This window comes from Centruroides vittatus, unplaced genomic scaffold (genome assembly GCF_030686945.1).
Source record: "Centruroides vittatus isolate TY-2023 unplaced genomic scaffold, ASM3068694v2 contig_1343, whole genome shotgun sequence".
NCBI lineage: Eukaryota > Metazoa > Arthropoda > Arachnida > Scorpiones > Buthidae > Centruroides > Centruroides vittatus.
The window spans coordinates 243272-270736 of NW_027120855.1; the positions used below are offsets into that span (position 1 = coordinate 243272).

General features: G+C 35.5%; 1 protein-coding gene and 1 long non-coding RNA gene across 2 annotated transcripts in view; one reads left to right on the forward strand and one right to left on the reverse strand.

Annotated features, from left to right (window-relative positions):
* Window positions 1–629: 629 nt before the first annotated feature.
* Glg1 (golgi glycoprotein 1) overlaps window positions 630–27465 on the reverse strand; it is a 171409-nt gene continuing 144573 nt past the window's right edge. The window contains exons 22-23 of the mRNA XM_067289283.1: window positions 15773–15885; window positions 630–1111 (exon numbers count right to left, since the gene is read on the reverse strand). Of these exons, the coding sequence (XP_067145384.1) occupies window positions 944–1111; window positions 15773–15885 (281 nt within the window). The 3' untranslated portion in view covers window positions 630–943. The remainder of the gene's footprint in view (window positions 1112–15772; window positions 15886–27465) is intronic.
* Window positions 8202–8554, forward strand: LOC136990848 (uncharacterized). The gene is made up of 2 exons (XR_010883120.1): window positions 8202–8341; window positions 8391–8554. It is a non-coding gene; the product is annotated as an uncharacterized lncRNA (long non-coding RNA).

The window sequence follows — 27465 nt, forward strand, 5'->3', positions numbered from 1 at the left end:
CTAGGTTTTCCTGACGTGTGATTAACGGTTTTCCCCTGGAAGTCGGCTACCTTACAAACCGATTAATCGATATCGGCCCATTTCACTGATTAATCGGTGCATCCTTAGTAATAAACCTACACAAACAAGTTTGGAGGAAACGTACGGTATCGATGGCAAAGTTCCAGTTATCCGAAACTTTCTTTAACAACTGCGACTGCAAATTGGGTACAGAGGGATGCAGGTGTCAATGCTCTCAGATATTATATAAATTACTCTCTATGGAATTTTGGGACTTTGAGTATATATCTGAACTCGGGACTGAGACAAGTTCAAAGATACCCTACTTTTGGACCGGAGACTAACCTGACCGAATAGAAAAAAGAAAATAAGCTGCATTCTACACAGAAGACACAGTAGTTGCTAGTAGCACCATCTAGTGCAAACTACTCAGGAACATTGTGAAATGCAAAAATTTGATGACAGTAATCTGATAACTTTCTTATCTTTGGTCTCCGGTCCAAAAGTAGGGTATCATTGAACTTGTCTCAGTCCCGAGTTCAGATATATACTCAAAGTCCCAAAATTCCATAAGGAGTAATCTATATAACAGCCACACTCTTAAAACCTAGAAGAAAAACACACAGACAGACGGCGACATTTTTTTATTTTATAACGGAAAAGCTCGGAGCGGGAAGTCGCCGAAGCTTCCCGGTTCGTGCGCGTCACGCGTCCGCTGCCTCCGCTCTCCCCAGACGACTGCCTCTTGCCCAGGTCCTGACCACCGGGTGGCCAGGGCTGAGCTGAGGAGGAGGAGCGGGAGCAGGAGCCAGATACAGAGAGAGAGCGAAGAGAGCGGAGCGGCACTCTCTTCGGTTTATAAAAAATAAAGGGTGACGTTCTCCGCCACCGGAAGGAAGGCGGAGATTCTCAGAGATTGCGCAATAAATAGGAGGTGTGGCCTCTACTTGTTCTTGACTCCGAAGGGCACTCTCTTGGTGACTCTACCGCAGAACAGACCTCCGACGAAGATGATTCCTAGCAGACCCATGGCCACCACGGCAAAGTAGTTCCTGGCTGGAGAACTGGCCACCTGGCGCACCAACTCTTCGATGGTCTCTGCCGGCGCCACCTGCAAAATACAATTTCTTCCAGTACTAACGTCAAACCAGAAGTTCCAGATTATTAGTTTACCGGTAACACTCCGGACTCCCTTTTGCCTCCCTACATAAATATAAGAGAGACACTCGACAGAAGATATACATACAGAAACTAAGCTGGTAGCTGTCACATTCCAGAGAAGATAAATATTTTTATTTCCAACAGAATGTCCATTTTATTTTATTGGCAGTACGCACATTTTCTCAACAATATATTCGGAAACTACGAAGTGTAGTAAAACATGTAAATTAATTTCTCGTGTTTTACTACACTCAGGCAATTTTCTTGTCACTGTACGTTCGTATAAACATTTTATTTTCACATAATGCAGCAGAGTTTCTGTTTGTTTTACATCACTAAATCAAATCGCAGATAACAAGGACTTACGCGTTTTCTGTGTTGTATGACTACTATACACCCTGTATGTATATATATATATATATATATATATATATATATATATAGGGTGTATCAGAATAACGTTTTAAAAATTTGGGGGATTGTGAAGGATAAAATTTTGAATGTTTTGATATAAGGAACCTTTATTCGGAAATGTGATATAAAGTTTCTACAGCACTTTGCACTTTGTAGTCGATATGCCGAATGAAACAGCAGAATACAGTATTTATAACAAGTTTTATTGACAAAACAGTAGAGCACAATCACACTGTACATAAAGTAGTGGCTGCACTACTTTAGAGTAAATGTTCAATGTGACGACCACCATGGATCGCGGGCAACTGTTTACCTTTATGGAGTCCAAATCGAGCAGGTACAAGAGTTCAAATACCTTGGGTCACTGATCCAGGAGAAGAAAGTGGCATCGTCAAAAGAAACTCATGCCCGTATTGGACAGGCAGCCCATGCATTTGCCTCACTTAAATGGTGTGTATGGAAAAAGAATAACATCTCTTTGATGACCAAGATCCGCCTGTTCTGTACACTAGTCATACCGATCCTTCTCTATGGGTCAGAAACTTGGACCCTGCTTAAGACAGACTTGGACAAACTTGAGACCTTTCAATTGAAATGCTTGAGACAGATTCTTGGTATCTCCCTTTGGGATCATATCACCAACAATGCCGTCTGGGCCAGATGGCAACAACAGCCATCTGTTAAGACACAAATTTAACAGCGACAGCTGAGATGGTTCGGCCATGTGTGCCGAATGGATATTAACCGAATTCCCCACCAACTGCTCTTCCGTCAGCGACCTACTCTGTGGAAAATCCAACACTCCACACCTAAGAAAACGTGGACCAAACACGTTGAGAAGGACCTCAAGAACCAACGGCTAGATTTGAACCAGGCAAAAGCGGCGGCCATGGATCGGGGTATTGGGGGGGGGCATTGTGGAGAAAGCTCGATTTCCTGCGGCACACACAGCAGCATACTTGTTGCGCAGACACCCGCAACCAAATGCCAGCTAGGGATAAAAGAAGAAGAAGAAGAACTTCGTTACATCACGTGCAACGACAAACCATGTTTTGTCTGACTCTCTGTAAGATGACACGTTCCCCTCTGATGATATTAAATTCTGTAAAGATGCACTCCGTAAGCTCATGAACAGTTCCTACAGGTGTTGCGTACACAAGAGACTTTACATAACCCCAGAGGAAGAAGTCAAGAACAGTAACATGACTTCAATGGACAGAAGAATAGCTACCAAAGCAAAGGGCGGTCAAGCACTTCCTACCCCAGTAGAAACTTTATATCACATTTCCGGCTCAAAACGTTCAAAATTTCATCCTCTGCAATCCCCCAAATTTTTAAAATGTCATTCTGATACACCCTGTATATACAGTAGACACATTTTACGATATTTAGGGGGCCAGTCTAAGATAGACGTTACATCAAATTTTCCCAACACTGGCAGAAAGATGTCAATTGCGCAATACAATTTTGTGCCAACATAAAAAAATTTCTCCAAAACTTAAAAGCTATTCTTTAAGATTATATTATTTAAAGTACATTAAAAACAATTTAAAAAGTATCACTCCGCACATTTATTTTTTATAATTAAATGACTGGAATTAAAATAAAAAAAGTCAATCAATGAAATCATTTATCGCATATGAATGCGCACACGCTATTATTATTATTATTGGAATATCTCGTCATATCTCGAAACAAAGCGTCAGTTGTTCGTATTTCGTGTTAGTGTATTGTATTTTTTTTTTCTATTTCATTCAGTATCAAAATTATTTATTTTTTAATTCTCTGCTCTGTGGGCACTAAGAGAGCCTCTTTTAGCAAGTCCATTATGGATTCGGCCGGGGCCTGACATTTTCGGACAATCCACCCCAAAAAATTCTTGGGGATATTTCGACCTGTCTGGATTCGATCCCAGGTCCCCCAGAGAGGTAATTTCAGTCTTGAAGATGAACCTCACTCTGGATGTCTTAGAAAATGCTGAAATTTCTGCAGTAGTGGAAGCTAATTCAAAACTGTCTAGATAAGAAATTGCAGAAAATCTTGAAGTGTCGCAATCAACAGCAATTAGGCAATTGCACCAACTAGGAAAGATAAACAAGTGTGGAATATGGATTTCACATGACCTTACTGAACAGAATTATCCAAATTGATTATTTATATGAATTTCATTTTTTGATAGGTAATACCAAAACCCATTTATGGACAGAAGAGTTACTGGGAATGAGAAGTTAGTATTATATGCTAGCATAGTTTTAGTTCATTAAAACTTAACATTTGATTTTAGTCACCAAAATAGTTTTTAGTATTAAAACCAAAACTACATATACGTAATGACTAAAACTAAAATTTAGGATTGTGGCTGAAACTATGTTATAAGCTAATGTTATTTCTAAAAGAGTGTGTTAGGTGCAAAGACTATGACAGCTCCAGAACCAAACATGGTCAAAATCCTGAAAAGGTATCGTTATATAAACATCTTAACTAACCGATACAGTGCAATAACACACCTCCAATTGCTGTATATCGTCGGGCTATAATTTGATGATGATAATTATAAATTACTAATGAATTTGACCCTAGAGGAAAGAGTAAGGCTCAGAGGAAAAATTGTCGTCGCTAGCGTTGCTTTCGATAGAAAAAGAGCTTTCAAATACGTTGATAGAATCGACGACCAGCAACTTTTATGATAAAGTAATTAACGACTTCGCGAAAAAATCGCCAAATAGAGTTAGTTTATAAAAAATTAAAAATAGAAGTTTTTCTATCATAGTTTGTATCATATCAATTGTATTATGTATGTACAGTACAGTATTATTTGTATTTTAGAACTAAAATACATAAATTGTTTATTTTTGTCATTTCCAGTATTTATTTAAAATTTTTATGGAAATGCAAGGTTCTGGACGGGTCCAAACCGTCATGAAAGACGCGAAAAAACGGTTAATTTAGAAAAAATTTATCAGTTTAAAAAAAACAGGTAAAAGTCTTTTGTAGTCGGACACCCATTGTTTATATCAAACTGCCAGGCGGAAACCATAAATCGCAGAGGAAGTCGTCATATGATCGACGGAAGATCGAATTCATCTTCCCTTTTGACTTTTCTTGCGCTCCGGGTAATTATCTCATTACGTTTAGTAACGAGGGACCAACCACTCGGGAAGCGTGATTGTGGGAGAACGACCAATCAAAATGAACGAAAGAAAAAGCAGAGTTTGGTATAATCCCCGACAATCGAGGACACCTAGCACTCTGTTAACGTTCCGAATAACCAAAACGCCAAGTGTCAACGCACAAAAAGAACAATTTCTCGTCTATTGTGCCAACCTGTAACCCGTGCCACTTCGGACTTAGACCGTGTCCCCAATGCCAACGAATGAAGTCGCCCCGTGCCTTACAGACTCGTCGACGCCACTGTCCCGACCACCTTCGATTGACCATCGAAGAACCACCTCGACGCCCAGGACTCCGAACGGGTGATTGTCCTAAAGCACACTATTTTGTACATAGTGTATGTTTATTTTATGTTAAAATAAACAGCTTTTGTCAGATACTTGTCGTCTTTGTCTTTTCCGCCACCACGCACGTACGAATGGACCCTAGACCATCACTGACGCGCAATTAACTGACTGCCCCTGGAAGTCGGCTTCTTTCAGAAACACAGCTTCCCTATCATCAAATATCACGGCACGCCACTGATCATCAGTATTATTATCAACCTGTCTCAATTATATTATAAGATTACATTTGCTTTATGTTTAAGTGAAAGCATCCAAATAAAAGTTTTATGTAGAACACATGTGAGGACCCGAACAGGGGTTGACTAGGAGGTCCGAATAGGAGATGTTAACGGGAGCTTAAAAATCTCCCTTTACAACACAAAGGGACGAAATTGGAGGTCTACATTGTTCAATAGAAGTTTTTTGAAATATTTAAACAATGGAAAAGAAACTTCACCCGTGACTACCGGTACATATAAAGTCTAATCCAGCAACTTCAACCTTTAAATTTCCGGTACAAGCGACGAAAATTAACAGAATAAACTAACGTTTTCGAATCTCCATCGAGATCTTCTTCAGGTTCGTTAATGGAATGTCATGAGAATAGACATGTCATGAGAATAAATGGAAAAGAACGAATTCGAGAAATACGCGACGAGGGAGGAATCAAGTTCTGTCGCGATGATGACCTCTCCCGTGCCCTCCATCGGGTTTCGAATTGGCACCAGCTGACAATGAGAGACCAATGGAGAGGCGCCATGGGGGGAAAACGATATAAAACTCATCGTTTCTCAAGGACATGGGTTCTTGGTTGGTCTTGTTTGGATACGTGAGTTTCCTCTCTTGTTGTGTGCGTCCATGAAATATTTGAGGATACGGACCTTTCGGACTTTGTGAAGACATTATCAACAGTGGTGTTTCCTAGCAATCTCCAGATTCGTCAGTTCATCCAGGGATCGCCGTCGAGCCGTGTTCTACGCCCCGGGGCATACGGATTGTTCACCGACACATCGAACTGCCAGCAACGAAGACACGGAATTCTCAAACTTTAAAGAACTTTATTTTCCACGATTCGGATCGTGAATCTCTTTACACCAGGAATTTTTGTAAGGATCATTATATTTTTATTAAACGGTTTTCGATGGTAACCTGTCTCGGTGAGTCAGTCCATTCCCACAAGACAGTCTGACTGCTCGACCGCCATAACATTCTTTCACTCCAATCGGCTAAACCTTACACACACACTTTTTTTTAAATAGGAACTTTTAAAGTAGCTCTAATTTTATGGGACAGCCTTACAAACAGTTTTGAATTTAAAATTTGAAAATTTCATAATTTAATGTTAACAATGGTCTTTACAATGCAAAATTGTATATTTGATAACTCATATATGGATTTGTTTATTATGGAAGTGGTGCAAGTCCATTTTACTTTGTGTGGAGATATTTAAGGGTTTGCATTTCAATCAATTCAATTTACCAAAAATTTATGATTACATCTAGTAATTTTAGTTGTCACATGTCTGGCAACACTAATGTGGACAGAGACTAAGGCAAATAAAAAGTAATAAATTGACATTCACTTTATTTTTAAAAATGAATGTGCAGTATATATAGTCAATTAGAAATAAGCTATAATTATTTTAATTAAAAATACATTTTGTAATATTTAATAAAATGTGGAATTTTTAATGTTTAGTTTTAAATTTTTCCCCCCAGCTGCTATTATGGGAAGTTACAGAAAAGTACAGTGAAACCTCGCTTAATGAGCACCTCGCACAATGAGTATTTTGCATAAAAAGCAAAACAAAATTGTAAAAATTTGCCTTGCTTAACGAGCGAGGTTTCGTATACCGAGTGACAAGGAGAGGGGAAGTCCCCAATTGTGTGCATGCTCCATCAATCTGTGTTTAGCACTTGTTCTGCGAGCATCTTAGTGTCACTTGTGATCACATACTTTTCCAAACTTGTGTTCACACATATTACTTATAAATATCAATAACCAAAGCCCGTTATATAATAAACACCCCAAACAATATGCCAAATTCTCAGGCTATGTAAGGACTATAATTAAATAATAGAAATTGATTAATTTGAATAGAGGTAGGCAGTTATGCTGACATCTTGTATTAAATTTTAGAAATGTCTGAATTAAAAATTAACTATTTATAATTATTAAATTTAATACGAGATGGAAGCATAACTGCCTACCTCTAGTCAAATTAATTAATTTCTATTATTTAATTATAGTCTTTACGTAGCCCAAGAATTTGGCATATCGTTTGGAGTGTTTATCAAACATACTGTTTGTGATTTTTTTTGTCTTCTGCAAATTGAATTCTCATTCCAGGTTGGTTCATTTTGTGCTAGAAGAAAAGATGATGATGATTCACGCTTCTTAACAATGTATATTGTACTGTACATTTTTTTTGAATAACCGTTATACATAAAACATTTGAGCATTTCTTCGGTGTGGAACACATTATCGTATTTTACATTCATTTTTATGGGAAAAATTGTTTCGCTTAATGAGTGTTTCACAGAGTACAACTCTGAAACGAATTATACTCGTTAAGCGAGGTTCCACTGTATTAAGCTTAAAAGGAGTCAAGGGTCAAAAAAGGTCGAGAAACAATGCTCTAACATATCCAGATCATTGTCAAATAAGGCATTCTCCACGGAAATAAGTCATCAGAGCAGTACTTATTCTGCCTTTCCCATTTGTCAGATGTGGATATTTTTCTTGGAGATTTTTTTTACATAGTTCTGATTACTGACAGTAGTATTTACTGTGGCTGTTTGCCATATCATTTGTATAGTATATAGAATTTTATGATATTTTCTTTTCATTCTTTCACTTCCCTTTATTCTTCCTTTTCTTTTGTTTCATTTTCCAAGAAATTCAGATGGAACCCTTCCCCGATAGGGTGGGACCAGTAAGAACAGGGCCGCCGTAACCGGGCTTGCAAGGCGTGCACCGCACGTGGGCAGCACGTCCAAGGGGGCGGCAAATCGAGCGATCGGTCACATAATATTCAAAGTTATTGTCATAATACTTATCCTACCTCTAGCATTAGAAATGTCTTCGCATGGAGTAAAATCCGACCGGCGCGCAATTACTATATTATTATTTATTTTCCATAAATTTACGATTTATGTATCCGTTTGTCATAAAAATTTGTCTTTCCATTTTTTTCCCGAGACTACAAATATTCGAGTACAAAGTAACCGGTTTCGACTTATTTCTACTTAAGTAGTAGTTAAATTTAAGTAGAATTAGAAGTAGAATTATTTCTTAAGTAGTAGTTAAATAATTAAGCAATTAGGGAATTGGGGACATAAACAAAACCCTGATGAAAGAGCCGAAATAGTACTTAAACAAAAGCTTAACAGAACCAATCTATAGCCGAGTACAGTGGGGACTGATTTCTTCGAAATACTGTATTAGATGTAATAAAAACAGAAATTTTTCCAGTTCGACGAGAGTGACCGAAAAGTTGTAAATTTTGGAAATTTCCATGGACAACACCTGGTCCTAAAACGAATTAGTTAGAAAACAAATGACTATTAAGTTTAACATATTTCGAATTTTAACACCCCACTATTAGTCTGACCATGCACATGGTTAGGGTTCTGTTGTGGCAAGATGCCATATTATTGTATATACGCGATAGTTGTAAGCTTAGTAATAATGACTCTTTCTTGTGTTCTTTGTCTTCTCGTTTCTTGATCTTTCCATTCTTCACTTCCTGTTCGTTCGGGGGGGGAGGCTACATCATTACAAGAATGAGGCAAGGCAGGGAGTGTTTGCTCTGAGACAGAGAGGGAGAAAAGAAAGGATTTCATTCTCGAGATAGACGTGCCAGCGAAGGGACGGAGACGGACTAGAGAGAGACTTGCAGAGAATAGAAGGGCGACAAGAGACATAGCCAACAACGGAAGAGGAGAGAAGGTCCCGACCTAGAAGTATATATATCATAGAACTGGAATACATCCCCCCTCTAACAGGGCAATCAGATAATGGTATCCCGAGTACCCTTTTATTGAACATTTATATATCTTTCATTATCTACACTATCCTATCCTTCTTCCCTAGGTTAACCTTAGTTTGTAAGTTAGATTATAACCGTAGTACTTAAGTTTTTAGTGTTCCATTGTCGTGAACCTACCTCTGTCGTGCACCACCACGTGCATAAGGCTTTATTCCCGCTATATACGTGTGAGGATGAGAAGGGATTAGGTTACTTTGTTTTTTATGTTATTACCCGAGTATAGGGTGAACCCATGTAATTGCTGTTAGTTTAGGAATAAATCCTGTTTTCCTCATATTTCTTTGTCATTGGTCCTTTTTGGGTTCTGTGCACATTTACCTATCATAACACTGTAGTCAGTACAGACTATACAAAATTCTTAGAAGACATCTGAGCCAAAACTCGATGTATTTTAAAAATACAAAGTTAATTTTGCAGTTCATTTATACGGAATTTCTATGAACTTTTTACAGACTCAACTACATGGTTAAGTTGGTCGATTATGTGAGGATCGGGGTTTATGCGCCGCCGCCCAAACCGTTTCCGATGGCAGGACGGTGAGGCCTATTCAGGTGGTCAATAGATGGAAGGGTTAATCGAGTGGGGAGATCGCGGATAAGTCGATAGGGTGTCGGCGATGTACGAGTAATCACTCTCACTTAAATTATCAAATAGTTTAATAAGAACATTGACTAAATGGTTACATATTATAGCTCAAAAGAGAAATACAAAGATAGGCCGTTAGAAGGGTGATGTCGGCATTCGCGACATCTAAGGGATCTAATCCCTTTTTATCTTCCAAATTAATCTAACTAACTCTCGGTCAATTGAGGGCGGGAGAGGGAGGTTTACGCAAAGAGGATAGATTTACCTCGCTATTCGTTGTCGTCTGTGTTGCGTAGAGTAGACGGAGTTAATGATGTTGACCAGCCGCTGTCTGTTGTTTAGACGCCCCCCCGACAATCGGGTGCTAGCCCTTTTTATACAATTTTTTTAGGAGGACGATAACTCTCATATAGTTGACGATTTATATGGACACCTGTTAGCGGTGCCGGATCTAAATCCAGCCAGTACGGAATGTTGCCGATGTATTGTTTGGGCCGGATTGTTGACGTTAGTTTCTTGAAGATGACCTTTTGCGATATAAATTCTGACGAATTCGACAGTTCTCTCCCATTAATTATTGTATAGTTGACAATATTTTCCCAGATTTAACAACAGTCTCTAGATTGTTTATATTAAATATCGTGTTGGTCGACGAGCGAGGCAATTTATTACTAGGTTGTTTTGGCTATTGTACAGGTTTTCGCAGACACATGCCACGTGCAGCTAAAGGAGAGGTGAGAAGCGCCGCTTGTTTTAAACTTTCCTTTAAACGTCAGTGTTCGCCTTGTTGACTTTATCGTTGATCGCATTATGGTTTTTTATAGGTCTAGGGCCTAGGCTGTCACATTTAACCCGAAGAGAGAGTTTTGATTGTTGATTGTAGACTATTCCTTTTTTTTTTTTTTTTTTGTTAGGGCTAGGAAGAGATCGATACAACAAAAAAGAAAAGGAGTGACCAGAATATCACAATTATTACTCGTAAACTAGAAAAGCCTACTTATTCCTGATAGTTCTCCTTTTAAATTAGTTATGTTTGCATATTATTGTATTAAAAACTTTAAAAAATATTTAGTTTACAAAAATTTTCAGGAACCGCAGAAAAGGAAAGAACTTTCAGGAGCACAATTTCGACAACAAAAACGAGAAAAGGAGGTACAGAAAGAAAAACTGGCTAGTTCTATAATGAAATTTTTAAGCAAGCCAGAAAATAAGGAAATGGAATGTCAAGAAAATATTTACGTAGCTTCAACAAGCACAGCTTTAAATCCAGAAGCTATGGAGGTATCTGAAGAAAAATTTGTATGTTGTAGTCCTTCTTCAGAAGGAGACTCCAGAAAAACTAAAACAAGAGAAGGTACTACTGAAGAACCTGTAAGCAATTTAGCGTCGCCATTGATATGTAGCAGTTTAGATTGTGGTAATGATCCCGGTTTGTGGCCTGCTGGCATGACTAATGATCTTATTAATATTTTGGTTAGTCGTGGTCCCATATAGGTGTTTAACTACAATTTTCCAGCTAATGACGCTGGAAGAAAATTTGCAAACAATTATTATTCTAGAAATCTTCCCAATGGAGAAAAAATTAACAGAGAATGGCTTGTTTACTCTATTTCAAAAGATTCAGTCTATTGTTTTTGTTGTGAAATATTTGGTAAAACTGTAAGTAGTTTGTCTGCTTTGAACGGTTTTTCTGATTGGCAGCATTTATCATTAACATTGAAAAGACACGAAACAAGCGTTTCCCACAGTGAAAATGTGAAATCGTGGGTACAATTGAATAATATGTTAAAAAATAAAACTACTGTAAATCAAATGCAACTGAGACTATTAGAATTTAAAAAAAACAATGGTGTGATGTATTAGAAAGAATCATATCCGTTATTAAGTTTTTATCTCATCAGTATCTGGCTTTTCGGGGCGCGTCAAAAACATTATATGAGCATGATAATGGTAATTTTCTAAAAGCAATCGAAATGATAGCATCCTTTGATTCAGTCATGCAGGAACATATTCACAGAATTCAATCCTCGAAATCTGATTCGAGTCATATGACTCATTATTTAGGAGATCAAATTCAGAATGAAGTCATTGATTTACTCGGCACAACCATAAAAAATTATAGACTGGACAAAGTCAGAAAAGCAAAATATTTCTCCATCATATTAGATTGCACACCAGATGCAAGTCACACAGAACAAATTACAGTTGTACTCAGGCATGTTCTTTTAAACAATGAAACTAAAAATGTTGCGATATGCGAAAATTTCGTTGGATTCTGTCCGATCACCAGCTCCACAGGTGAAGGTCTATTAAATTTTGTTTTGGATTTATTTTCACATTTAAATCTCGACATTCAAAACTTACGCGGTCAATGTTACGATAATGGTTCTAATATGCGTGGAAAACGCAATGGATTGCAAAAAAAAATTTTGGAAATGAATAATCGCGCATTTTACGTTCCATGCTCGGCTCATAGTCTCAATTTAGTAGTCAATGATGCAGCAAATATTACGCACGAAACTGTGAATTTTTTTAATATAATTCAAGAAATTTACGTTTTCTTTTCATCGTCTACAAAAAGGTGGTCGATAATTGTCAAACATTTACCAGATTTCAAATTAAAAGCTTTAAGTGCCACGCGGTGGTCAAGCAGAATCGATGCAGTCAAACCATTACGGTATCACCTCGAAAAAATATTTGATGCTTTGCTGGAAATATCTGATAATTCGTCGGAATGGGATTGTACTACATCTCACAAAGCTCATTCGCTTGCTTTGAACATCCAAAATTATAGATTTATTTGCTCGGTTGTAATTTGGTTCGATATTTTAAACGAAATTAATGCTCTGAGCAAAATGATGCAAAGTCCCATAATAAATACTCAAATTTGCATAAATTTGTTAAATAAGTTGGTTGATAAGTTCACAGAATATCGCACGGATGAACACTTTGAAAGGGTGTTAGAAGAAGCTAGCAATGTGGCTCACGAACTCAACGTAGAAACAGATTTCCCACCAATAAACACAATTTGTCCAAGGAAAACCAACACAAATTCAATATGAACATAGTGATGAAGTTTTACTAGACCCCAAAATCAAATACAAAGTAGAGTTTTTTTTAGAATCCTAGATCAGACATTAACTTCTTTAAAGGATAGATTCGAAGAGTTAAAAACATTTACCGACGTATTTGGCTTTTTTAGCAATAACTTATTTAATTACTCCAATGATGAATTAATGAAACATTGTAAAGATTTAAATCTGAAGCTTAAAGACGATTCGAGTGGTGAAACAGACATTGACGGTATGGATTTATTTAATGAAATCAATGCTTTGAAGTTGCATTTTCCAGAAAACCAGTCTAATAATCCACAAACCCTATTACAATATCTTTTTACCAATGACCTAATTTCCACATTTCCAAACACAGCAATAGCTCTAAGAATATTACTTACATTGCCAGTTTCAGTTGCATTTGGTGAAAGGTCCTTTTCAAAGTTAAAAATTATAAAAAACTATTTAAGATCAACAATGCACCAGCAAAGACTAAGCAATTTAGCTATAGTTTCAATTGAACATGAAATATTAGACAGCTTGGATACAAGAAAATTGATAGCAGATTTCGCAAACATAAAGACAAGAAGAGTTCAATTTCTGTAGATAAATATTTATATAGTTTTACACTTAAGTATACAAAAATAATTTAGTAATAAAAATAAATAGTTTTTCTTTGTCAAGTATTTCTTTTTTTTCACACCCTTATGAGACAACACTAAAGAGCCTTTCTGGCTAGCTTAGTGTAGGTAGTCGTAGTTAACCAGGGGGCGGCATAATCAGTATTGCACGCGGGCGTTTAAACAGCTAGCGGCGGCCCTGAGTAAGAACAATAGGAAGTGAAAAGGCCCTGAGGGGAAAGCAGGGGTGAGTTAAGCACTTTCTGGGTAAACACCAAGGAGGCCAAACATGTTGAGAAGGGACTTTTGGTTGTTTTTGGCAGACGACAAGAGCATGAGGAAGTGGTGTTTGAGTTAGGAACACACAGAGAGACAATTTTCGTGTCTTTGAGGTGTTTTCAGAAAGAACATCCCAAAATCGCAGAGAAGTTCAGAGAGAGAGAACATTAACTGAGACAAAAAAAGTTAGATCCGATCCATGTGCAAAGGAGACATTCAAGACAATTGGGTATCCCTGTCCTAGATCTCTTCTTCCTTCCTCTATTTGTATATATATGTCATATTATTTTAGTCGTAAGTAGGTTAAGATTAGCTTAGGATGCGACCTGTGCTTGTAAAGTCCCAAACTGTTACATTTGTTATTTCTGGGACACAAGGATTGTGATGGAACCAATTTTATACCATGAGGTTCTGTATATAATTGTATCATGAACAATGGGAATTGTGAGGGAATTGTCTTGGAGTTGGAACCTGCTAAATTATTGTTCAAAATACGAAATAAGGTTTTTTCTTTGCGTTTTTTGAAAATTATACCTTGTGTATTTCTCATTTCAATACAAACAATACCACAACTGTTTCATTTGGATTCAACAACTCAAAATGCAGTATTCAACTCATAGCAATAACTATAACACACCTCCAACTGCTGTATATCATTGGGCTATAATTTAATAATAATAATTATAATAAATTACTAATGAATTTGACCCTAGAGGAAGGAGTTAGGTGTCAACTCATATTAAATTTAATAATTATAATTTAGATTATAATTATTAAATTTAATAATATAATAATTAAATAATTTTAGATTAAACGGGATGAAAAAAAAAAAAAAAAAATCAGCCTGGAACGGGACTCAAACCCGCAAATGCATTTCCAGTTACACTACTTGGACCTCCAGTCCCGATCTTTTCTTCCAGTATTTAACATTATGCTATAACAATTGTTGGTTACTACGGTGCCAACTGGAGATGCATTCGGCACCCTCATCCTGTTTAATACGAGATGGTGCCTTACACTTTCCTCTAGGGTCAAATTCATTAGTAATTTATAATTATAATCATCAAATTATAGCCCGACGATATACAGAAATTGGAGGTGTGTTATTGCACTGTATCGGTTAGTTAAGATGTTTATATAACGATACCTTTTCAAGATTTTGACCATGTTTGGTTCTGGAGCTGTCATAGTCTTTGCACCTAACACACTCCTTTAGAAATAACATTAGCTTATAACATAGTTTCAGCCACAATCCTAAATTTTAGTTTTAGTCATTACGTATATGTAGTTTTGGTTTTAATACTAAAAACTATTTTGGTGACTAAAATCAAATGTTAAGTTTTAATGAACTAAAACTATGCTAGCATATAATACTAACTTCTCATTCCCAGTAACTCTTCTGTCCATAAATGGGTTTTGGTATTACCTATCAAAAAATGAAATTCATATAAATAATCAATTTGGATAATTCTGTTCAGTAAGGTCATGTGAAATCCATATTCCACACTTGTTTATCTTTCCTAGTTGGTGCAATTGCCTAATTGCTGTTGATTGCGACACTTCAAGATTTTCTGCAATTTCTTATCTAGACAGTTTTGAATTAGCTTCCACTACTGCAGAAATTTCAGCATTTTCTAAGACATCCAGAGTGAGGTTCATCTTCAAGACTGAAATTTCTCATCCTTAAATTTTTTGAACCAATACCAACATTTTCTGATTTTTAAACTGGCATTGTCATACATACTCCATATTAACTTATAGTTGTTTATTGTTGTAACTACAATGTTATATTTTTAATTCATATAACACTATATGTCTTTAACCTTCCGTTGAGCAGCTCATTTTAATTGTCAGTAATAATTTAACTTTTTTAAAAATAATCAAAAATCATTATTAAAACCATTACGTAATTAAAAAATTAGCACTTGAGCTGATTAGTGTATCATACAAGTTATGCTATAGCATGAAAACAATGCTTGGAATAAAACAGCATTACATATGACTCAACCCAATTCACCTAGCATACGCAACTTGGCATCATCTTTAAACCTACTCATAAGAGTTCAGGTGGTGAAGTTTCTTGCCTTCTTACAAAAAGAAAAAAGGACTTACCTGAGCAGCATATTCGAACATCTCCACTCGTTTGGACAGAATGGACTTGCACTCGGGAGTCAGTTCAGAAGATGGAGTCTCTCCTTCCAGAACGGCTAGTAAACACGAAAGTTCTGAAATACAAATGTCCGGGTTAGTCTGTTTCATCAGAACAGTATATAACAAATGCTCCAATATTTTTGTTTTTGGTTTCTTTCATGAAGGAAATTACACCACCTAACAATTTCTTTCTATTGGAACAAACTGGCTTCTATGCTTCCTTATAAAACCAAGTTTGTGTTGCTAGTTAATTTTCCTTTTAGAATATGCACAATTCACATTATGCCTAATCTTTATTTTATAAATTTCCATACTCTGTATAACATGTTCTTACAATACAAATTTGAGACAAAAATATTGACTGTTTGATGTTAAATGGATTAGAACAATTATTATAATGAAAAAAATTAAATCTTGTATAAACTTGATAGAAGCAAAATTTCATTCTATTTTTCTTTTTCATCTAAATCACCATAATTTTTTTTGATAAAGCTGCAGTCTTCCTTTCTTTCTTTGATGCCCATTATTAAGCTTTGTCAACCTTGTTAAGTATCTTAAGAAACTGGGAAAAGCTTTTGTCAATTGGTTGATACCATTATTGTAACTAAAGACTAAATCTTATGGGTGGCAAAATGACAATAATGATCTACATCAATGACTTGTTTGAACAATCTTCTCTTTTGACTTCAACAATTGTCAGAAATCATTAAGCCAACCAATTAGTCATCAATGAGTATTACCTTAGCTTTGTCACTCATGTCAATTTGATTTGTAATAGACAGAAATGACTGAAGTTTGAGGATATGATATCCAAGAAATCATAACTGATTTTGGGAGTAAATAACAGAGTGCAGTGTGGACCTAGATCAGTGTACAGCAATTATAAAGATGCGTTGTTGTTAATATGTCAATGTTATTTTCAAGTTGCATTCAGATTATTTCCCACAACACACTGGTGATAAGGATAAACAACTAAAATAAAGGACTTGCTTACTTCCTACCAATAATAAACTTAACATATGATCTTCAATCACTCAGTTATTATGGCAGTTTGACTAATAATACTGTTAATCCATAAGTTTTCCAGATCTAGTAAAAATGAAGCAGTTTGTTCAGAAGTGAGAAAAAAAAATTGCCTGTTATAGAGCTGCTGCCTTAGATGACAGAGCAAAGAATTAACTTTTAACTGTACTTGGTAAAAGAGAGTTAAAAAGAACATTTAAAATGTTTAAAATACTGAATTTAAACACAATCATCAAGAACTACTACAAAAATTTGAAGATAAATTTGGATGAAAAATGAAATTTCACATACAAGCAGCCTATGTTTTGAACTATAAGGCAAAAGGAAAATAAAAGCACAGATCACTGTTATTCAATTCTGACACCAGGCACTATTTTGCAATTCAAGAGAATATATAGCCCAATATCAGGAACACTCTGTGAATTGGTCATCAGAAAACACAAGAATACCATATTACGTAAATTTCAAGAGGACATAACATTGTATGTCAGGTACTACATCAATGACATCCTCATCGTATGAAAGAAGATACCTAATCTTGACTTGGTACTTAAGTATTTTAACGATAACCCCTATGGCTTGTCATTGAAACTTAAACAGGAGTGTCAGACGACGGTGCATTTTTTGGATATTGCCATCAAAATGGAGCATGGTCATCTTTCCACCAGTGTGTTCCGTAAAGAGTCGTATACACCTCTACTTATTCCTAACCTTTCGCATGACCCTTACTGTTACAAAGTCTCTGCTTTTTGAGCTTTGGTAAAAAGGGCGCACACATGTTGCTCGGAGCAAAATGAAAAGGAAGACGAATTGTCAAGGATCAAGGGCCTTGCAACACAACATGGATACGCATCCTCTTTGGTCAAGCCTCATAAAACAATATATAAATAAGAGAGAGAGAGGAATATTCCACAAGATGAACAGATGAGAGTTATCACATACAATCGAAACACTTTCTAATATATATAGAGAAATTGCAAGGATCACTAAAATACACATAGCATATCAAGAATCTCCAACAGTCTTCTCTCTGATCAGAAATGATAAAGACCATATAGATGACTCTAATTCTCCAGGGGTTTGTGCAGTTCCTCTTCAAGATGACCAGGTTAACTACCCATTAACATACATTGGAAGCAATGGCAAGAAGTCTCACCATGAGGATGAAAGAACATGAATACTCCATAAGAAAAAAGCTGACCACGACGGCATTAGCGACATATGCGAATATTCAGGATGTTCACGTTGAACTACAGAATGCTAAATTACTACACAGAGTATCAGATAAGACACAACTCAAGTACCTCGAATCGCTGGAGATCTATCGGGCAATTTAACGAGGGGTCGGTATTAACTTCAAAGAAACGAAGAACTTTCCACTGTATGGTGCACCATTTTTGAACTATATCCCAATCATTGAAACGCACATCAAAGATGGTTTAAATTACGTAAGATACTTATGTCATAATCTACGTGAAATTAATTGATTTATTCGGATATGTTTCAAATATTTTACGTATTTTAAATTTTAATGCAACATATTCGAATTACGTAGTTAATTGGAACTTTTAAAAAACATTCTATTCTACTAGCCGTTAGTTCGATATTGTCAATACCCAAGGATGTCTATTACATATAGATGAAAACGTTCGTAGCAAAAATTTTTTCTGTTTGGTTATGAACTAGTAATGGTTTATTTGGTGAGTGGTCTATAAATAAGTACCCAGTTTTTTAAAATTTATTCAGGAGAATGGACAAAAATAGTTATAGTTGGCCATTGGGTTGGTTCATTTTAGTGTGCTGTAGGGAAGATTGATATGATGATATGTCTTTTTTTCCTTAATTTTTAATAAATATAAATATCTAATGGAAGATGATAATGCCCAATGTAATCAACTAAATTAACCATACACAGTAGATCCCTTTTAAAGACAAAATAAAGCCCAAGGGAGTATATGTGTATTCATAAACAATTCTTTCACTCCTTAAAGATGCAAAAAATGAAACAACCAACGGCCAACTCTAGTTGCACCAACTATACTGTCAACCAAATTATTAAACACTGTCAAAGCAACTCACTTCACAGAAAACTACTAAGGAATTCAAAATAAACTTAGACACAAGGTTTTACTCTTGCACAAAGTGAGGAATGTGCAAATAAATACATAACGTACAGAATCTCTAAAAACATTATCAGAGTAGTTAACTACAAAAAGACAAGAAATCAGTCAAGTAAGAAAACAAAGAAACTATGATGATGGGCTCTGTATAGTGTGATTGTTGTGGTGAAAATTGTGTCTCCAAAAGCTGCTTAACAAAAAAGAAAGATAAACTTTGTAACAAGTGTGGAAACTTTGCCATTTTTCCAAAATATATAGGTCTATTCCAAGAACAACGAAATCTTTAGCAGCAGATTACTAGTGAATTTTCTAAAGCCATAACATTGTTTTGTTCCATAGGAACAAAACAACTTCCCGGTGGAAACAATTATTAATGGGAAAAGATAGTATTCATAGTTTATAGTGGTTCATTGATTAGTATCATGATTTATGACATATAGGGAACAATCTGCCATGAAAACTAACAATTATCATCACATAACTCCTGGGTGATTTTGTAGGCGAAGATAAACCTTTACATTTCATAGAGAAAGTAAATTTACCTGTTTCAATGGAAATTATCCCTTGTGAAGAATTACATTTGTACTCAAAGTCACACAAAAGCCAAATTATTGAGCTAAAATATGGCTATGTTCAAACCAAATAAAAGAACAGAATATATTAGAATACTGTGGTGATACACCAATATATTTTTGTTATTTTTTTTAGATATATATATATGTATGTTTTTCTATCCTTCCCTCTTTCTTTGTTCTGTGTTCCTTTGTCTATACTTTCTGGTACTTTCCTCCAAGTGTGGGTGGTCGGTGACCTAATTAGGGACAAAGATTAAGAAAAAGCCCAGAGGGCAAGTGAGAGAGGAGTGAGCCACTTTTGGTTTTGGACCTAGAAGAAGGAGGACAGTCAGAGAGAAGTCTCCAAGTCGGTGTTGCTTCGACTGAAAGAGTTACGAAGAGCACGTACAAAAGAAATAGCGTAAATAAAGACATTGGTAGGCCAAAGATAAAAGACATTTGTTTTGTATCGAGTCTCGCATGCGATCTGTCCCCAAAAGAGAGGAAAATTCCCAAGACGAAGTCATCCAGCAGCCGCCACCTCAATTTCCAATTCGGGTACCCATTCCTTCCTAAAATTATATTTCTGTTTTTTCCATTCTAATCTATCTTTTCCCTTCCTTTCCCTTTTAGATATAAGTAGGTTTAAGTTAGAAATTAAGTGTCTCTTTGTATCGCAAAAGTCTTGCTCGACTGTGAATCGAAATAGGTGTTGTTTTGTTCTTTTGTTGAAAGTAAGGAATCAGGAGGTCGGAATCAACAAGAACCTTTCCTGTATATGTTCACAGAAATATAAATAAAGCACGGCTTATTTGTTTTATATACCTGTCTCTTTGTGAAGAAAATCGACTATCACCACGTGCTTATTACAACAATACATACAAACAATTTTAATTATTTGACAAAATATAACATTTCAAACATCAATTGCATACATGCAAAATGAAACTCATTATAACTTATAAGTAATATTGAAGGGTTAACAATAAATTAACATACTGTACTTAAGAAGGAAATATATAAATATAATGAAATAACCAACAATCACCTTAAATATCAGGCTAAAAACTGGCTAATTAAGTGACTGATATAAAGTAATTTGACAGTAGACACGTTCTTAGGCCTTGGACATTGGAGACGTCTCCAGCCAGTGCTGTATTTAACCAAGTAAGGTTATATCTAAATTAATATACCTCTGGAAGTGGAGACTTGCTCGGGGTCCAGATGGCATAACTGGCAAGCACGCCACATGGCAAGCCCCTAGTCAGTTCTTTTATTCCAGAAGGTTCTAAATTTATTTAATAATTTATTTAAATTATAATTATTAATTTAGTTAAGAGATGGTGCCTAATGTCTACCTCTAATGTCAAATTACTTTATATTAATCATTTAATTTACCAGTTTTTAGCCCGATATTTAAGGCAATCCTTGGTTATTTCATTATATGCATCGGGCTTTGAGTTGTTATTATTTATACATATAAAAATACATACAAAGACAAATTATATGACCTGTTTGTTAAATACATTTCACTAGATATAATGCTACATTGTGTAAAAAGATTTCCAGACTGTAGATAAAGTTACTTCATCTCAAAAATTAATGTATTCCTTTAAAAATTTTAAGTTATAAACATCTGTCACTGCTCTTATAATTTTTAGCAGTATCCCAAAGGACTTCAATATCAGGTTCATTAATGTATGCCAATAGAGCAGTGCAGTTGAGATCTTTACTCACAGACCATTTACATTCCTTAACTCTCTTGTAGTTGTGCCAATGTATTTCAATGTAGTGATCAATTGGTTGTCCTGAATAAAAATAAACACCAAAAATATTGGAAATATTACGAGGATATTTATTGTTGCTTAATAGCCTGAATACCATTGTTATGTTTATAGGCAAAGTTCACGTCGTTAATGCTTGCAATTTCCTAATATATTCTATAGAAGGAAGAGATATTCTTTAATATCATTCTTATTTAAAGCCTATGTAGTACTTCATCACACTTGCTTCAAATAAATAAATCAACTTATTTATCAACTTGCTATGCTATACATATTGGTGCAACACTTTCTTGATGTAATTAAACTCCTAGCAGTATAAGCAAATATTTGATGCCTCAGAATTTTCCATAGCAATAAGACCACTGTTTCATAGTAACCATCACCATCACCAGCTGCTGTTGCTGGAAATTTGCAAGTAGAATCAAGCTTCAAGGACTTATCAACATAGAATAAAGTAAGGAAGATTTTCTTTTCAGTCTTCTCTTTACTAATTTGATGATACATTTCTATGTAATTAATATACATTACATGGCTGAATTTCATGTTGTAGCCGTTTTGAATTAGTCACAATATGTTGTGGTTGTTTTTTCGCTCAATGAGGAATTTCGGTCTTTGAGCCTAGCAAATACACAAAATATGGGTAAATCATGATTATCTATTCATATTTGATTATACATTAACATAAGTACAGTATACTTTATATAATCACACAAGCCCAGGATTATTTTCACAATCAAAAATCAAGACAATACGAGGACATCACTATCAACAATGACAACCTAATTTTTTGTATCTGACCTATAAGACAACCCTGGATTTTGGAGGCCTTTTTTTATGATTCAACTATCGTCTTATCTGCCGAGATATACGGTAATTTTGCTGGAGTCGGAGTCGGTCTACTAAAATTATCGGGAGTCGGAGTCAAGTGTTTTTTTACCAACTCCACAGCCCTGCATTGAACACTGGTAGTTGGTCATTGGTTCATGCCTGACCAATGGGCTGGCCACTATGCAATGTTTTGGGTTTTCTTCATGTGGCTAACACCTAAACAGAATCCAGTTTCTGCATAAAAAGTCCTGCTAGAAGTCACCCTGTTGGCAGATCACCCATGCGTTCCCTTGCCTTACTCCGTCAATCCACTGACACAAATCTTAATGCTGACATTTTAATGTTATGTGAATAAAGTTACATTTCACCTATTCATATATGGAAACTTTTGGGACACACTGTAGATGTAGATTAATGGATTAGAAGTAGATAATATTACGAATTTAGTCTCTGTAATCCAAAAAACTTTTGGTAGGCTAATCTCACAGCAATATGGTTGGCAAATTGATTTTATTTAGAACTACATCATATGCAGTGACTCAACTATAGTATCAGGTCAGTCCATAAGTCCATGCACATTTTTATGACCTTGAGAAAAATCTTGTTTTGCCATTAAAAATGTCAGTCTAATGTGATAATTTTTACACCGAAGTGTTAAATTGGATCTCATTCATATAATACTGTTCAGAATTATGAACATTTCAGTTGTTTATTTTCGTTAAAATGGAAGTAACCGACGAATACAAAAGACATGTTTTATACTTTTTATTTTTAAGTGGTGAGAATGCTACAAATGCAGCCAAAAAAATAAATACTGTACATAATCAAATTGTAATTAGTGCAAGGACTGCGCAGAAGTGGTTTGAAAGATTTAGAAACAATGATTTTAGTGTGGAGGATAAGGCTCGTACCGGAAGACCCGTCGACTTTGATGACGATGATCTCTCTGCACTAGTCGAAGCGGAACCATCTTTAACTGTTGACGAAATTGTGGAACGTTTAAATTCATCCCACGGAACTGTTCATAGACATCTACAACAAATCGGAAAAGTTTCAAAGCTAGGAAAACGGATACCACACGAACTGTCAATAGCTAACCGACGACAACGTGTAAACATTTGCACGTCTCTTTTATCCCGTATTGCTTTAGAACCTTTTCTTGGTAGGCTGGTTACCGGAGACGAAAAATGGATCCTCTATAATAATGTGACGAGAAAAAGACAACGGATGGATCGCGACAAGCAGCCAAAACCGACTGCAAAAGGTGGGTTGCATCCAAAAAAAGTTCTTTTGTCTGTTTGGTGGGATATGTCAAGTGTAATTCACTTTGAGCTGTTACAACCTAATCAGACAATTACAGCTCAAATGTATTGTGAGCAATTAGAGCGTTTAAATGAAAAATTGAAAAAAAAATCGGCCATTGTTAGTGAACAGAAAGCAGGTTCTCTTGCAGCATAACAATGCCAGACCACACGCTGCAAAAATAACTGTACAGAAACTTGAAAGCTACAACTGGGAAATTTTACTTCATCCACCATATTCGCCAGATATTGCTCCCAGTGATTATCATCTTTTTCACAGTTTGCAAAATTTTTTAAAAGAGAAAACTTTTGAGGATGAGAACAATGTAAGAAAGGCTATTTCTGAATATTTTGATTCAAAACCGAAATCATTTTACGAAGACGGGATTAAAAAGCTACCATCAAGATGGCAAGAAATTGTACAAAATAATGGTGAATACATTATAGATTGAAATAAAATTTAATTAAAATTTTTTGCTGCTTTTTTTGTAGATAAAAATATGCATGAACTTATGGACTGACCTGATAATTCCCCGTGGTTTAACCACACTAATAATAATAATTGTAACATTAACCGAAATAATATAAAAATTTTGCATGTTGAAAAAGATATGTATAAAAAAAAATTCAAAGAACATATAGAAATAAGAAATCAAAAAATTAATAATTTAATTAATAACTCGAAAGGTATGAAAATTGATTACCGCCGGTACAATTTAATAGATGGCACTGAAATAAGTTAATAAATAATAGGTAATCATCACGTGATTATTATTGTAATAAAATTCAACCCGGTATAAGTGAATTAATAGTGTCGTTATTTTTTAACAATTTTGTGAAGTTTGTTGAAATATTTTATGCATCGTGAATGCATTATACCTATACATTTGTCAGCTTTAACCATTTGCTGTTTTTAGAGTGTTTATTATACATCTGTGGAGAAAACATTTTTTACTTTGTGAGTATAAGTGTTGTTTGCAATATTTATTTAAAATTAGCCATACATTATGATATATACAAAAATTGTAATTTTAGGATACCAATCAAGGTGAGGAAGGTTTGCCCTTCCACTCATATAAATATAATGTTGTAATTTACACCAACGTATATTGTAAGTCCCCCTTTTTCAAACTAGTTATTGTCATACATTGTTGTGTTTTAAAAAATTTTTGTTTATTTGTTCTAGCACTGAAGAATGGTTGGAACAAATTAGACCAACCCGAAATGCATATGATGTAGTTCTAAATAAAATCAATTTGCCAACCATATTGCTGTGAGATTAGTCTACCAAAAGTTTTTTGGATTACAGAGACTAAATTCGTAATATTATCTACTGTACAGCAACATTTATATTAAATGCAATGATAGACAACATTTATAAAACTTTACAATTCTATACAAAATGTGAAGTGAAGTCAGGCTAAACTGCCAGAAATACACAAAACAGGCTCTTGGTATTTAGTACTACTACAGACTGCTCAATGTTATTATTTTAAACTTTTTAATTTTAGTTTATATATATATAAATATTTTCAAATATTTTATGTGACGTTGGCTGCACAAAATACTAATATGGGCCACAGGATGCCCATTGCTGCTTTAAGCTATGAAACTACCCTGGTCCCATAAACCTGTCAAGCATCCATGACTATCTTTAAAATTCTACTTTTGCAATAATTTTTTACCACTGACCATTCTTTCTGTTTCAGCTTACTGAATAGACTGGCTGATTTCTTTTTAACTAAAGATAACTTAATGGAACACCACTGTTTGTACACCCTTCAAACCACTCAAGCAATAGACTTTCTGTTTTATTCATTACTGATTGTCAACTAAAAGAAACAACTTTGATACTAAGCAGAACCAATAAAAACTTCATTAGCTTTCAAGATTCTTTCTCTTCACGTAAATAGTGCAAATGGTGGGCATAAACAAGTTTAACACATGCAAAATGTGCTTCATTCACCATGAGTCAAATTACAGTTAAGTAAAAAGTTCACAATATGGCATCTGTAAGCAAAGCGCCGATGCTTGACAAATGTTCTTAATCCTGTAAAGTCCATTCAGGAAAGTCTCTTACGATCAGATGACACTTCCAGGAAACACTTATCAATCACTAGATGAATCTACTCATTTGCCAGACGATGTCTTAAAAACCAGACGATAATTCCTTCTCCTTGACAAACAAAACGACTTCCTAGTGAGACCACAGCAAACTCAAACTTTCCCGCCTAAAATGATCTATATACATGTTATGGCAGGCCAGCAATCGACCAATCAGCTTCCTCACTGTTTTGTAGCTTTCTGCCAGGTCCACCGTCCATTCAAATCTAACAGAATGTGGAACCTTGCCCATTGGTCCAGATTTTGACCAATCTCGACGAGCCATGATTCTGCCATGACACCATGTATACTTCGTGATATTGTGTAATTGTCCTGCCTACATTTCAGATTCTGGGTGACCTCCTGTTGTACTGTTTTAGAGTTTGAATCCATCAGAATCTGTATCTTTTACATATAAATAAATACTTTTTTCCTACCATCTGCTATGCATGGTTCCTTATGGTTTGCTGTATTTGCCCTCATCAGCTAACAGTATTTTCATTCATAACATTACAATGGTAAGGTCTGAATAGAAGAAAAAATAACCCAAGAAAAAAAAAGACTGCTACCATGATGTTCCTCATTCTTATATCCCTGTAATCGTCATCTTTACTTTTCTACCAATCAGGCAACATTCTGGACAATTGTGTGGTTTTCTGGCAGGGTGTGTTTGTCAGGACAGTCACACGGCCACGACTATCATGTGGGAGTGGAAAAAACTCTCTGAGACAGGTTTTCCATCGTTTTTACCATTTAATAAATTACTAAACGTTTTCTTACAAAAAAGTTAATTCTCCATTGTTATAATTCTTGCGGGGAAAGTCCGAAAGTTCCTTAGGCTGTTTTCTCTCAGTCTCTTGTTAATGTTTTTTGAGATCGTCAGTCCCTGGGGTGCACTGCCAGCTTCATAAGGATGATCCTGGAAGTAGAGAAGCGATTACTACATTATGAGATGTGGATGGCATGTGTTGTCATGCTGTGTTACCTGGCAGCACAGAACTATTCCAGGGGAGCAAACATCACTCCAAAGGAGATGAAAATCCAACAGCAGTGGTTTACAGAAACACCAAATCATACAAACAGTAAACAAAGATCCAAGAATGTTGCATCCTCAAATCACGCAATTTTATGTTTTACCCCCAATTCTGTGTTTTTATTGGCCTCCTTTCATCACCTGGTGACAATTCAAAACCTTTCGAAGGGCACAGGAGAGGTTAAACTCGCAACTAAACGCAATTCCTCTCTAACTCCATTTCCCTCAACTTTGGTCTTTTCCACACAATTTTCATTTTAAATTTTATATAAAAAGCTGTTTTTGTTCAAATGAGACCTTTAATTCTTCCTTTGTTCATTTCTGAAAAAGGAGATCTTAAATTTCTTGTTTGATTGTCAACATTCGGACCACTAAATTGACTTCCATTGAAACCTGACACAATGGCACAATCAGATTTACTTAGACACTCACCTCCAAATCTTCCAATGCCGGTGATAGACTATTAAATAACACCACTAAAACCTTCAAACTATACCAGCAAATACAATTTAATTTAAATACATTATGATAAATGTTTTCTGAGGATCTGCATTAGGTCAAAAAACGTTTGATGTAATTAGAACGCTAAATGTTCAAATTTAAATATTTTAAAACCATTAAATAAACAACAACTAACCCGTTATACATAAAGACCAACCGCTGCCGAATTATCGGGCTAGCAAATGGCTATAGTAATATTAATAATTTAAGTTAATTTGGTTCTAGAGTTAGGCGTTAGGCACCATCTCTTGCTAAATTTAATAATTAAAATTTTAATTAAATAATTTAAATAGAATTAGGCCTAACTGGAAGAAAAGAATTGGCCCGAAGCGGGACTCGAACCCGCAACTTCTGCTATCCGTGCAGACACGTTACCAGTTACGCTACCCGGACCTTCGGTCCAATCT